The sequence below is a fragment of the Camelus dromedarius genome, chromosome 6 (assembly GCF_036321535.1).
Source record: "Camelus dromedarius isolate mCamDro1 chromosome 6, mCamDro1.pat, whole genome shotgun sequence".
Taxonomy (NCBI): Eukaryota; Metazoa; Chordata; class Mammalia; order Artiodactyla; family Camelidae; genus Camelus; species Camelus dromedarius.
Genome location: NC_087441.1, coordinates 70,892,074 through 70,904,888, shown reverse-complemented (window position 1 = coordinate 70,904,888; position 12,815 = coordinate 70,892,074). Strand labels below are relative to the sequence as shown.

The window sequence follows — 12,815 nt, the reverse complement described above, 5'->3', positions numbered from 1 at the left end:
TTGCCATGCATTTGGGGATTTAATTAAGGAAAATTTGGAAGTTTCTCTAGGATAAATTGTGTTGGCATGTCTGTGTGTGTGCAGACAGAGAGGGAGAGAGAGAAAGTTCAATCAATTAAAATCTACTTGTAAGAACATTTCATCAAAAAATATGATTTAAGTCACTAGTACTTGGAAATATAACAAGATGTTTCCTATCGAGCTCAAAATTGGGAAAATAAATTTAGCTTTGAGAGTTAAACTCTAAAAACAGCACAGGATGGATGTGAGCCTGGACATGCGACACAGGAAAGATGAAGCATGGCTTCCTGGCTGCTGGACCTAAGTGTCACCTGGAAGATGAATGTATTCACACATCCACAATATAATAGGTGACACTATTAGAGAACAAATTAGAATCACAGAGACAAATGTTGTCAGTGCCAGTGTAAATTCATCTAACAGGTAGATAACTTTAGTCAGGGATACAACAGGGAACATCAGGTATTCGAGATCATTCTTATGGCAGTATCTTAGTCTGATGTTGTCAAGCATTCAGACAACCTAGTTTTGCATGTTCAGATCTAATGCACATCATGGAAACCTGTGAATCTTGTGTAGCTCTGATGACATGGAAGAACTTGTTGATCACGGGGCCTTTGAGGATCCCTTAATCCTGCGATGGTGATTTCTCGAGGTAGTTAATGACATAAAGTCTTCTGATTGTGATTCAGGAGAATACTGACCACAGCCCTGCACATAATTTATGAGTTGTTAACAGCTATGTTTTCACTGTAAGCTAGAATATTGGCTTTCTGGTCTCTATCTTAGTTTTGCATGCATTTTCATTAAACTGTGAAGTCTTTCCAGGGCACCCTTGAGTGGAGAAAAGGGCAATCAATCTCTTAGTCCTGAAAGTGTGGAATCATAATAGATAGATTTTTCTTGCTGTTTCTTCCATCACTTCTAGCTTCTTTTTACTATTTTTCTACATGTTAGATTTTTAAGGTAGTTATATGACATTAAGAAGACTTTGATCTTTATAAGTATTTTCAAAAGTGAATTAAAAGGGAATACAGAATGTATAACTGTGAAACAAAAGAAAAAGGATATCTAAAGCAAAATTTACATTATGTGCAAATTAGATACAATCTTGGACAAATGCTGGAGGAGTGAAGCAGTGATACTCACAAATGTGTCTAGTGTTAGGAAATAGGCTTTTATTAGTATTTTAAAACAATATTTGAATTGTATTTCCTTAGAGTTCAAAATGCTTCAAAAACGTAACTAACTTTTAACTGTACCTTTAAAGGAGAATCCCTGATCCATTTGCACTTATTTATGCATGCATCACAATTCTCTTTCCTGTAAGCTAAAAAATAATTTCTTTATGTGGAAATTATTTTATAAGTATATGGCAGAAATAGGCTATTTTGATCAAACTAAAACATAAAAGGCTCATTGCCCTGTAAACCAATGTGGATTAAATGATTCAGAATATCACAAGAGAATGTCTTCAAATTATTTGTTGTCGATACTGCATTTTATATTAGTTTCCAACTAAATATGATATTTAGAGCAGAAAAGTTTATAATTTGTAATGGAGCTTTTATATCCATATTGACTACCATACGGTGCAGATTCTTCATTGGAAAAAAAAATCCTCAAAGCAAATGTATTTTGACTTAAAATTAAAGGAATCAGGAATAAATTCAGGCATTCAATTGAGCATATCCAAAATTTAAAGAACTGAATTAATTTTGAAATAGAGGCAAAATTGACTGTAAAGATTCCATTTTCAAACACAATAAGGTGATGATTTGAGCTCTCTAATAAAACTAGGAAGATGCAAATGACCTAAAAGCTAACGTAAAAAGAGGCAGAGAAACTCTGAGCTTAGTGATGGTGATTGTCGTTTGCAGACCTGCTCCATTGGGCTTCTTTGTGGTAATGAAACAGGAAGAATCACCTGTTTATGTCCTGGTTCTCAACGGACAGACGTCAATTCCACACACACATACCCACTGCCCACTTCTGAGACTTCAGTCAGTAGCCTCCCGCCTGGAAGGGCTGCAAGACTGTGGCCCATAATGAATACGTCTCCTGCTGATCAAAGTAAGTGGGTGAGAGTAAAATATGGAGAAGTCTGAGACTGAAAAAGTTATGTATTGAAACATATATTCTGGCTGATTTCAATCTTTATTTTTCTAAGACACTATTTTTTAGGGGTATAAAATTGTCTTAGAATTCCTGTTGCTTATGTGCTGAGTTTTAAGTTTTAAAAATATTAGTATCCTCTACTAAAACTCTTTCTGAAACAGTGCCAACAATGTTCATTAATAGTCTTTATCCTGATTGTAAATTTTGATAGATAACTGGACCCTAAACCCACCTCATTTTGTTTTTATCATCAGTAAAACTTCTTTAAAAGGCCTTGTACTACTTGCCTCATTATGTCTTCATTTAATATCCTCTGCCTCGTTATATGGACATTTATACTCCTATCAATTTACTGGAAAAATACTCAGATTTTGAAAAATCTGGGTTTTTTTTTTTTCTATTGTGAAGTATTTTTGACAACTTGAGTATGTTCTGACATGTCACTTATTTACTAAATCAATTTATGCCATATTATGAATAGTATATTGTATGCAAAATTTCAAATTTTTTCCTGTCAGGATAATCAGAATGAGAATTATAGCCCCTAACAAGGTATTCTTGTTTAAAAAGTTTTTAAAGCCTATTGGATATTATAAGCATAAAGGTAGACTGCTCTATTTTTTATCTGTATAATTTCTGTTCTTTTAAAGAATTAAGTTAAATATAATGGTATCTAATGTAAAGAATATTTGGCCTTTTTAGAAAGTAAAATGACATTCCTAATGTTTCTAAATCATTAGGTCAAATATTCTTTGATTTTTTTTTTCAATGACAAACAGATGTAAATTTTCATGCTTTACACTTCAAAGGGGTCATTTAGTTTGGAATACACATGTTGATTCTGCAGAACACCATTTGTTCTGAATTTGGCCACCCCAAGGACTGTGAAAATAGGACTCTGCATTTATGCACTTCACGAAGTCACTAGACTTTCTCAACCACTTTTATTAGAAATATGATTTACAGAGCTATATTTGTCTGCATATAATGGGTGTGAGGTGCCAGTGCAATTTGCAGAAGATTTGGCCCAGGGCATAAATCATTTTTCTCTTTCTTTCTTTCTTCTTTTTTTTTCCCCTCCCTTTTCCTCTCTGAAGGTCCAAAACAGACAGACATTTTCAAGCATGATAATCTCCCAACCACTGGTTTGGCAGCATTAAATCCTGGCACATCCTTTGAAAGCGATTTACCGGAAGAACTGATTTCCACGAGAGAGCTTTCAGCCAAACACAGTCTTCTTTCTTCTGCAGACGTTTCCTCTTCTCCATTTACGAATTTTGGCGTGCATGACCCAGCACGCTCTGTCGGGGGCAAAACATCTGCATCACAGACGCCCACCCAGACTTCACCGGGCGCACCAGGACTCTTTTTCCCTGGTAGGGGAGAGAGGAGGACCCCGTTTGGCATCTCTTCCTCGATGACAGGTTTTATTTTTCCTTCACAATCTTTACTATCTGAGCTCTATCAGACTGATGCCTTGTCTGCTCCCACGATGAGTTCGGCAATTAGTGGCATTCCAGGGGCTGATGTTGAGTTAAACAGACACTCATTACTCTCCCGTGGATTCCTGCTTACCACTGCTTCCGCAAGTGCACCTCCAGTTGGGGGTGCTCGTGGGGTTCAAGAGGGTATTGAAGAATATTCAGCTGTCTCTTTCATTTCAAGAGGAGAGTCCAGGAGACAGCTGAGCTCTGCGATGTGTTGCGTGTCTCCCGCGAAGATAATTACATCCAGCCAGGTAGCCATCTTACACCCATCAGCGCGGCCCCGGTCCCCCGCGCCAGCCTCCGCTCCCAGTGAGTATCAGGTTATTACTGAAGCATCTAGCAACAGGAGACTCGCAAACAGCACACCACAGGCTGCTGATTCTTTAAGTGAATTAAGCCAAACATGTGCAACATGCTCTATGACTGAAATAAAATCCTCTCATGAATTCTCAGATCAAGTTTTGCATAGCAAACAGTCCCACTTTTATGAGACATTCTGGATGAACTCAGCGATATTAGCCAGCTGGCATGCACTAATGGGAACTCAAACTACCACTTCTGGGCATTCGTTGTCTTCCGCTGCTGAAATAATGCCATCAGTGGCAAACACAGAACTGTCATCTTTATTTCCTTCTAAAAAGAGTACAAAAAGAAGAGTTTTGTCCCCATCCTTAGAGGAATGCATTACCCAATCAAGTAATTTGGATGTTAATTTATGTTTGGATAAGGTTTGTTTATCCATTGTCCCTTCACAAACTGTCTCTTCAGACCTGATGAATTCTGATTTGACTTCAAAACTGACTACTGAGCATCCTTCGGTATCAGAAAACATTTTTAAACTATTGAAAATGGGACAGTATGGTATAACTGTGGGTCCCACTGAGATGCTGAATCAAGACAATTTGTTGGGCGTGCAAGAGCGTGAAGGGTCTCATACTCAGTTCAAACCTCACACGGGTGATAGTTCTCTAGATTTTGAAATTAACTTACATAGTCGTCCAGAAAGTACGCATTCAAGTGACCTCAAAAACAACCCACCACCATACGTAGACGTCATGTCTGATTTTTCAGAAGTCACTGCTGGTGTAGCCTTCTCTACGGTTTCAGCATCTCAGTTACTTCCAAGACAGACCTCATTTCCCACATCTGTACTTATGCCAGCTAGGACGTATTACACAGATTATCTGACCTTGACATCTGAAGACGTCAGAATTTCTTCAGAATGGTCCAGATGGGATCTTCAGCCTAGTGTACATGGCCAGGAATCTCCTCCTGCTGGCCAGAGGCTCTCCGTCACCACATCTCTTCCTCTGTCTTCACTGGAGCTCATTCCAGCATCTACTCAGCTGATTTCTGGTGAGTTTCTGTTTCAGTTCGGTAAACTTTTAGAAAAGAGTTTCTCTTCAACAGAGAAGAAAGTGCCTGTTATGGTCACCAGGTGCTCTAAACAGCCTCTTTGTAATCAGGGCAGCAGCCCGTTCAATGGAGATGCTACCTGCTGTTGCACCTGACCCAGGTGGTTATTCTTTATGCACTGCCACAAAGGCTCCCAGATCAATGCAGGAGTAGGTAGGAGACAGCTACACTGCTGGCAAGCAATCAGAAACTGAACTCGTTCAATTCATGACAATGAATCTTTCAAAGTTTGGGAATAACTCTTATTATTCTCATTTCTTAAAATAGCTTCTTTGTCAGGTTGAACACAATATAACATACATTTTCTAACATTTTCTTCAGTGCTGGTATTTTTTTAAACTGGAAAGATGAAAAAAATCAAGGGAACTTTAGGTTTTCCCATCCTACATGGTGTGGCTTATCACTTCTTAATGCAAAGCTGTGAGGCTTTCATTGTATACATAACTCAGAATACAAATTAAATTTATGTCCTTTATTTAACAAAAACTCTATATAACAATTGAGAGAAGATAATATCCCATATATGAAATTGAATTTGGAGTCTTGAAATAATTAATGAAAAGCTACTTTTCTTAGATAATTGTTTCAGTTTAAAGCATTTTAGAAATTACTAATCTCCTCTACCTTTGTAAATTACTATCAAGTTGGGAATGCATGCAAAAAATTAGTTTAAAGAATTGTATTTAACAGTAAGTGAAGATTTTTTGTTTCATTTTTAAAAGAAGTTCTATCTGGTAGAATTTTAAGTGTAGTTGTGGCAATGAAGTTAATTTTCCTTCAGTGAGAAGTTTATAGGTTGTGTGTGTGTGTGTGTGAGGGTATATGTGTATGATTCAGAAGAAATGCGTATTAGATCAATATTTTAAAGTTTTGAGGTGTGTAGCTTATGGCTGGGAACGCAGTAATATGAAAGACCAAATCATTGTATTTGGTATGTCCAATAAGATATGCTTAACTTTTCAACGTTTCTGAAAATAACATGGTTTAATTACACACTTAAATGTATCATCCTTATACTTTAACAAGATGGTGTGGTTGTATAACTTACAACTCATCGACAATACCTCGTAAGTCACTTCTCAGATGGAAGGTTCTTAGTTACTACAGCTGAGTTACACCTTCTCCTCTTGTGCAGAAATCCCACAGCCACCCCTTGGAAACAATCACGACACAAATTCTCCATTTCCAGGAAGTTTGCCCTATGTGAGCAAAACCTTGTCACATTCCATTTTTCTCATCCCTCGCTCCAAAGGCAGACACTTTGATGATTTTGACCTCCTCCAATTCTCCTAGTCTCCTCCCAGTTTCTCTTGCCTATTCACAATGATGTTATATCTGGATGTTTACATGGGAAAAGATGCTTCAATTTTAATATGAGAAAAATATAGAAAAGCATGTAGGTTCTATGACACTCCTTTTATTTATTTGTGATCTTTCTAGAATTATGACTATATTTTGATGAACAAAGATACTAGTTTCCCTGGTCTGACATAACAAAGTAACACAAGCTGGGTGACTTAACAGAAATGTACTGTCTCACAGTCCTGGACACCGGAGATCTGAAAACAAGGTTTGGTGGGGGCCACCCTTGCCCTCTGAAACCTAGAAAGGTGAATTCCTTCTTGTTTTGCTGGCTTCTGCTGGGCTTCCTAGGTGTTCCTTGGCTTGCAACCGCATCACTCCAATTTCTGCCTTCTGCTGTCACTAGATGTTCCCTGTGTGTCTCACTCACCATCTTCCTACAAGGACATGCTAAAAGCAAAAAGTTGACTCAGAGTTTTTATGCACTCCCTGGGCTACTTACCTGAGTTTTTTGTTTTTGTTTTTTTTTAAACTTGAGTTGTATAATGTCATTGCCTGGTAATACGGCAGAAGCTTGGAAGATGCACAAAGCCTCCAATTCTTGTGCTGTGACTTAACTAATTCTTTGACTTTAGAAAAGCTGTCTAATTAGCCTCTGCTATTCATCTGTAGAACTGCACTACCACTAATTTTGTGGAGCCACTTTTGAGAATTACATGAATAAATATATTTAAATTACTGTCACAGTGGCCCCCCCCCAAATGCTAGCCTCTCCCTAAACTTTTGAGGTTTTTTTTTTTTTTTGATCCAACTGTATACTTTCTGCAGTTTCTAGACTACTGCCCCAACCATACTTAATGTCTGTCTGGTCCTTAAGCTTTGAGTCCGTGAAATCTAAGCTGGCTGCTTGCCCTGAATTTTACTGATATATGCCCTATTTTGATTTGTTCACTTACTGTTGATTAATTTACTCTATTTTGACATTTTATTTCTAGACATAGTCACACTCTTGTATTTTAAATGGTTTTAAAAATCCCTGGTTATACTTTGGCCAGAGATTACTAACCCTTCCTTCGGTCTCTTTAACGCCCGTTAAAACTTCTCAAGGTGTATCATCAATTTCCCGAAGATTCAGTAGCTATTCCTCTGAGGTGGTCGTGCTACCTTCCCCGGCCTCCCTAAAACCCATGTGAGCCTGTGAGCTCCTCACTCCTCATCCTGCCTTCACACCCTGATGGTAGACTACGTCTCACCCTCACTCTCTCAGCTTTGAATTATAGGATCCTTCAAATGTAGAAAAAACATGCATTTCTATATTCCTGTTGATTCCCCTTCTCGTTCCTCCAAAACTTTCAAGACAGTTTGCTTTCAAAAAAGTGATTTAATGCTTCACAAACAAGACATGAATATTCAATTTATATTTGCAAATGAATAATATTTCAGATGTAATTTGGAAAATCTCAGAGGATAAGCACAACTCTTTTGATCTTAGATTATAACCATGTACTGTATTTTTCTACATGGAGATTGGAAGATGTCATTCTGAGTCACCTGTATTTCAAGACAAAGACAGTGGTAGACATTACTAATGGTTAAAGCAAACAAAATTAAGTAAATAATAAAAGCATATGGCTCAAAGATGAAATCCTCACAAAAATAAATTTTATAAGCATCAGAAAGCACTTTTCAGATGTGAAAGATCTAGACAAAATAATGTTCTTGTATAAACTAGAAAAGGCATTATTAGAAGTACTAGCCACTAAACAAAGAAGCAGTTACAACCTTTGAAGTGACAATTAATTAGCTGGTCTTTGCCCTTCACTTTGTGAGAAAATAAAAGCAAGAGAACAAATTATTTCTAAATCATTCCCATGTCTTATTCCTCACCAAAACATTTGTTGCCGATTTGTAAACATATATAAATTCAGTATTATAAAAGATACGGATTTTGCTTGAAATTATAACCTCTATAAAAACTTTTTTTATATTTTATTAATTGGTACTAATTGTCTCTATCTTCTGGTGACAGAAATCGATTTGATCCATTTTTTCTGTTCAGCTCATTTCAAAAAGAAGTTTCTTGAGAGCTTTTGTACTAACTGACTAAATCACAAACAAGAAATTAAACTCATTTAAATAGTAGTTTATTAATTTTATCATATTGGCTATATAAGCACCCCAACTTATAAACTACAAATATTTGTGTGCCTAGATTTTGAATAGAACCACTAATATTAAAGACAAAATACTTAAATTTCATTTTAATAAGTGTAAAATCTCAGGAACAGAACTGATTTCCAAAGGTAGTACAAGTTCTTTGAAATAGTTTTTTGCTTTGTTTTGTTGTTTTTTTCTTTTTTTAAGCATTATACATGACAAGAGTTGTGGGTCAGAGTCAACTTCTTAATGTGCTATGTATATCCAATTTTAATAAGAATAATTTGCTTTTAATAAATATGTTAATAAAACACATTTATTGCATCTTAAAATTGTTTGAAAGATTATTCTTCCTGGATTTTTCTCTGGATTTGTCTCCTGAAGAGAAAGTCATTGAAATCCTTGATCCTTTATCCCTTTATACATTTAATATTTATTTGAAGCTTTCCACTTAGTGCTAACAATTTTTTTTAATTTCTTAACTGCTAATAGCACACCAGCCAAGTTAATATCCATGATTTAATGATGCTTTTAAATATTTTGTTTGCATGAAAGGATCTATTATCTTTCAAAGCTAACTTTCAATTATTTCTTCAGGGAATTTATATCTTAGCACTTACAGATTTTGTAGAAAGGCAGATCTAGTTCTAAATGGTAAACTTAAGTCTCCAGCGTCCTAAACTTTGAAACTTGCCCTCACCTACATAATTAATTTCGATTCAATGCAAAGCAAATTTTCTCAAAGATACTTTGATGTTGATTTTTTTTAAATTTTGCATTTGAAATTGATTTAAGCTTCTTAGCATTTTAGATATTTGCTTTCCTTGGTTTGAAACAAATTCAGGTAAGGAAATTGAAGAAGCATGAGAGAGTCCTAGGGGGAAAAAATAATAGGTTCCCATAAGAGAGAAGGAAGAATCCTGGTCTACTGACTCCAGCTTCAGAAATGGCAAGTCAAGCCAAACTTTTAGTACTTCTGCCAACTATTATATTTGGTAAATATTAAAATGTTACCATATTTTAAAGGGAAATTTTTATGCTTTTTAAATATTGTTAATCCACATATATCTGTTCTAGAAAAATAAAAATATGATTTTTAAAATAAGGGAAAATAGAAAATATTTGAATTATACTCAGGTCCTGCTAATCTTCACAAGTATCACACCTTCTTTAGACCTGGTCACGATTAATCTGAGGAAACTACATGGAAATTGGCATACATTTAAAATATTTAGTTCAAACCTGAGAATTAAAAAAAATACATTAGCATTAACTTTATTGATACTGACGATGGGATTTGGAAAGCAATTTATGATGAGGACCAGATAATGTAACTGCCTGTATAAATGCTGGAAATACCACTTCTCATCTTTTTTTTTTTCAATCTTATTCTTTTTTATGAATGGAGAAATCTATTTCTGTAATTTTCTTCATTAAAAGAAAAAAGCCAACCCTGCTATGTGTCACTTTCAAGTTTTAAACCTGCCTCGGTGGCTGGCTGAAGCATGACAGGTCAGAGGAGGCTGGCGTGAATGAAAGCGATCTCAGCTGGGAGATGGTTCAGAGGTGGCAGATGCTGGAGAAAAGGGCTTAAGCCAAAAGCAGGGTGTCTTTTTCTTTTTTTTAATTGCTAAGTAGCAAGTCACCACAATCTTAATGTTATATGTAATTTTACAGATGCTGTAGGTCAGAAATCCAGGCACGTGCCAATGAGTTCTCTGTGCTTTGTACGACTGATGTGGCTTTTTCTCACTGGCCATCAGCTGGTACAACTCTCAGCTCCTAGAAGCCAGTCTCAGGGGTGTGTCCCCAGCCCCCTCCAACTCAGTAATGGAGAATATTCCTGGTGTCTAACCTCTCCCACCCTTTGAATCTCTTTCACTTCCTCTTCGGTGGGAGAAAACTCTCTGCTTAAGGGGCTCCTGATTAGACTGGGCCCACCCAGGTAATCTTCCTTTGTCCTTTAGCAAAATATAGTCACCTGAGTGATATTTTACCACAGTCACAGGATCCACCCTCACTCAAAGGGAGATAATCAAGGATGAGGGTCCTTGGAAGGCTCATCTTAGTACTCTGCTGACAATGCAGGAGAATCCAGAAAACTGTCATGTGCAGAGGTGTAGACAGAAACTAGAAGACCCCACAACAGGTAGACTCCCAGCTGGCAAACCATGGTCAGGGTCCCTCTTTCCTGGCTCTGGTCTCGATAAATGAATACAGGCCGAAGTGGATTCTCAGTGTTCAGACTGAGATCAGAAAAACAATAATTTATAAGTGAAAAAAAGGGTAAGAAATGGAAAAAAAAAAAAAAGCGAGAGAGACCAGGAATATTATTTGTGGCTCTAACTCGGGTAGCGGTTCCCAGAATGGAGCAAATTTTACCCGATGATTATATTACATGTTCTTTATAAAACACTGTTAACCACTTTCTTGCAAAACCAATAGCTGAATATATTAAAGCTTTCCTAGGTGGTAGGAGTGAGCTAAACACAATGAATGCAATTCCTCACTTGGTCCTCACAGCACCCACGCAGGGTTCTGCGGTGACCAGGGACAAGCACTGTGATGGTGAGGGCCTTGGCACAGTGTCTCTATGATGACTCTGCCATTAAAACTGTACCCTTGTATTATGTGTGAAATTGTCCCTTTGCTTTCAACACACCCTCGAAAATAAATTGCTTAAAAGTAAGACTTGCATCTCACTTATTTTTGTGCCCTTAGTATTGAGCACAGAGGGAGATAGTCAGTATGAATTGGATCCATGTTATTGTCCCTAAAAACATATTTCTGAGGTAAATTGAGTGGTGGAGGAGATTGGATTTAGGTTTGGGGATCTGAATCCTGATCCAGTGCTCCTTAAATTACTCTGAGATTACGGGCAAATCTCTAACCTCAGCTTCTTCATGTGAAAAAGTGAAGAACTGAAAAAGATTTTCTCTAATTAGAAGCAGGTATGAACTCTTTCCTATGGGGTGAAATAGTTATATTTTAAGCTGTTTCTAATTGAAGTTTTCGAACAGACTCAAATTTTGGAGAATGGTCTTTTTTCCAGTGCATCTGCTTATATGGTTAGCCATTCGTTGTCGGTCCTTTTAATCAGATAATATGTGACATTACGAAACAACTTCATCTATTTAGACAAATAATTTCCAAGCTGGTAGTATCAAGTCCTCAGCTCATTTATTTAAAGTGTAACGGATAAGCACCTGTATTCAAGAGAAGCACTGCAACTTGTTTACTATTCATTTATTTCAGGTACACAGCTGGAAAAAGAAACACTCATACTTCTTTCTCCTGTTTCCCTAGAAATGGTTTCTATAGTAACTGAGTATCTTGAGCTGGAGACCCAAAGAATATGCACAAGAGTGTGTGTATGCATGATGAGAAACAGTCCTTACTTGACCTTTTATTTCTCAGCTTAAGAATAATTGATATCAAGTCAGTGGAACTCTTCTGTAACTACTAGTATATAAAACATTACAATAAACAATAAAGCAAGCCTGACTGATAGCTTTAATCTCAATTAAGTAAATAACTCAAAGCTAGTCACATCGTTTTTAATCCATACATGGTCCCACACTTTTTGTCTTTGACATCAATTTCAAGAACAGTGCTAAATGATCTCCTAAAAGTTATTACTCTCAATACAAATGCTCATTGTGGTTAAAAAATATCGGGTCCAAATATAATGTCTATCTTATTCATGTGCATAATATATTTCAGACAGATACTCTTCTAAATAATTAGAAGTACACATGATATAAATTAATACACACTATGTAACTATTTAAACGATCTCTCCAGAGCTGTTATGATGCATGGCCCTTGGAAGTCATCTTTTCTATAATAAAATATGCACAACTGAGTGAGGTTTTACAAAACTGGAATGTAATTTAAAGCAATATATAAGTAATTTCATTTGTAATATAAAAAGGGACTTCATTTTATATAGGGTCTATTTGTAGTTTGTGTTGTGTTCATTTTAGTCATCTTACAACACTGACTTTTTCATCTATTTCTGTTCTAGATTCACTTACTTCGCCATTTCTCTGCACATGTCCCTAAGATTTTCATTTTCCCTTGAAGAATATCAAGTAATAGTAATCTGTAGATGACCAGAAGAAAGGCTTTTCCTCTCAGGCCAGAGTTATTTTCCTTAACATCATAACTTCAGGCTTTTCACAAGCTGTTTTCTGAATTTAAAGCGGCTTTCATCCTCAAACCCTGCTGAAGTCATTCTCGTTTCAAGGCTTCTGTCAAAACTTCATTTTCTCCAAGGAGCCATCCATAGTGTCCCTCACCTTCTGACTCCCA

At 36.5% G+C, this 12,815-nt stretch overlaps 1 protein-coding gene across 1 annotated transcript in view; it reads left to right on the top strand.

The window, feature by feature from the left end:
* The window catches only part of EYS (eyes shut homolog), a 1,182,030-nt gene that overhangs the window by 639,731 nt on the left and 529,484 nt on the right, over window positions 1-12,815 (top strand). Inside the window, 2 exon segments of the mRNA XM_031455943.2 lie at window positions 1,902-2,094; window positions 3,237-4,982. Of these exon segments, the coding sequence (XP_031311803.2) occupies window positions 1,902-2,094; window positions 3,237-4,982 (1,939 nt within the window).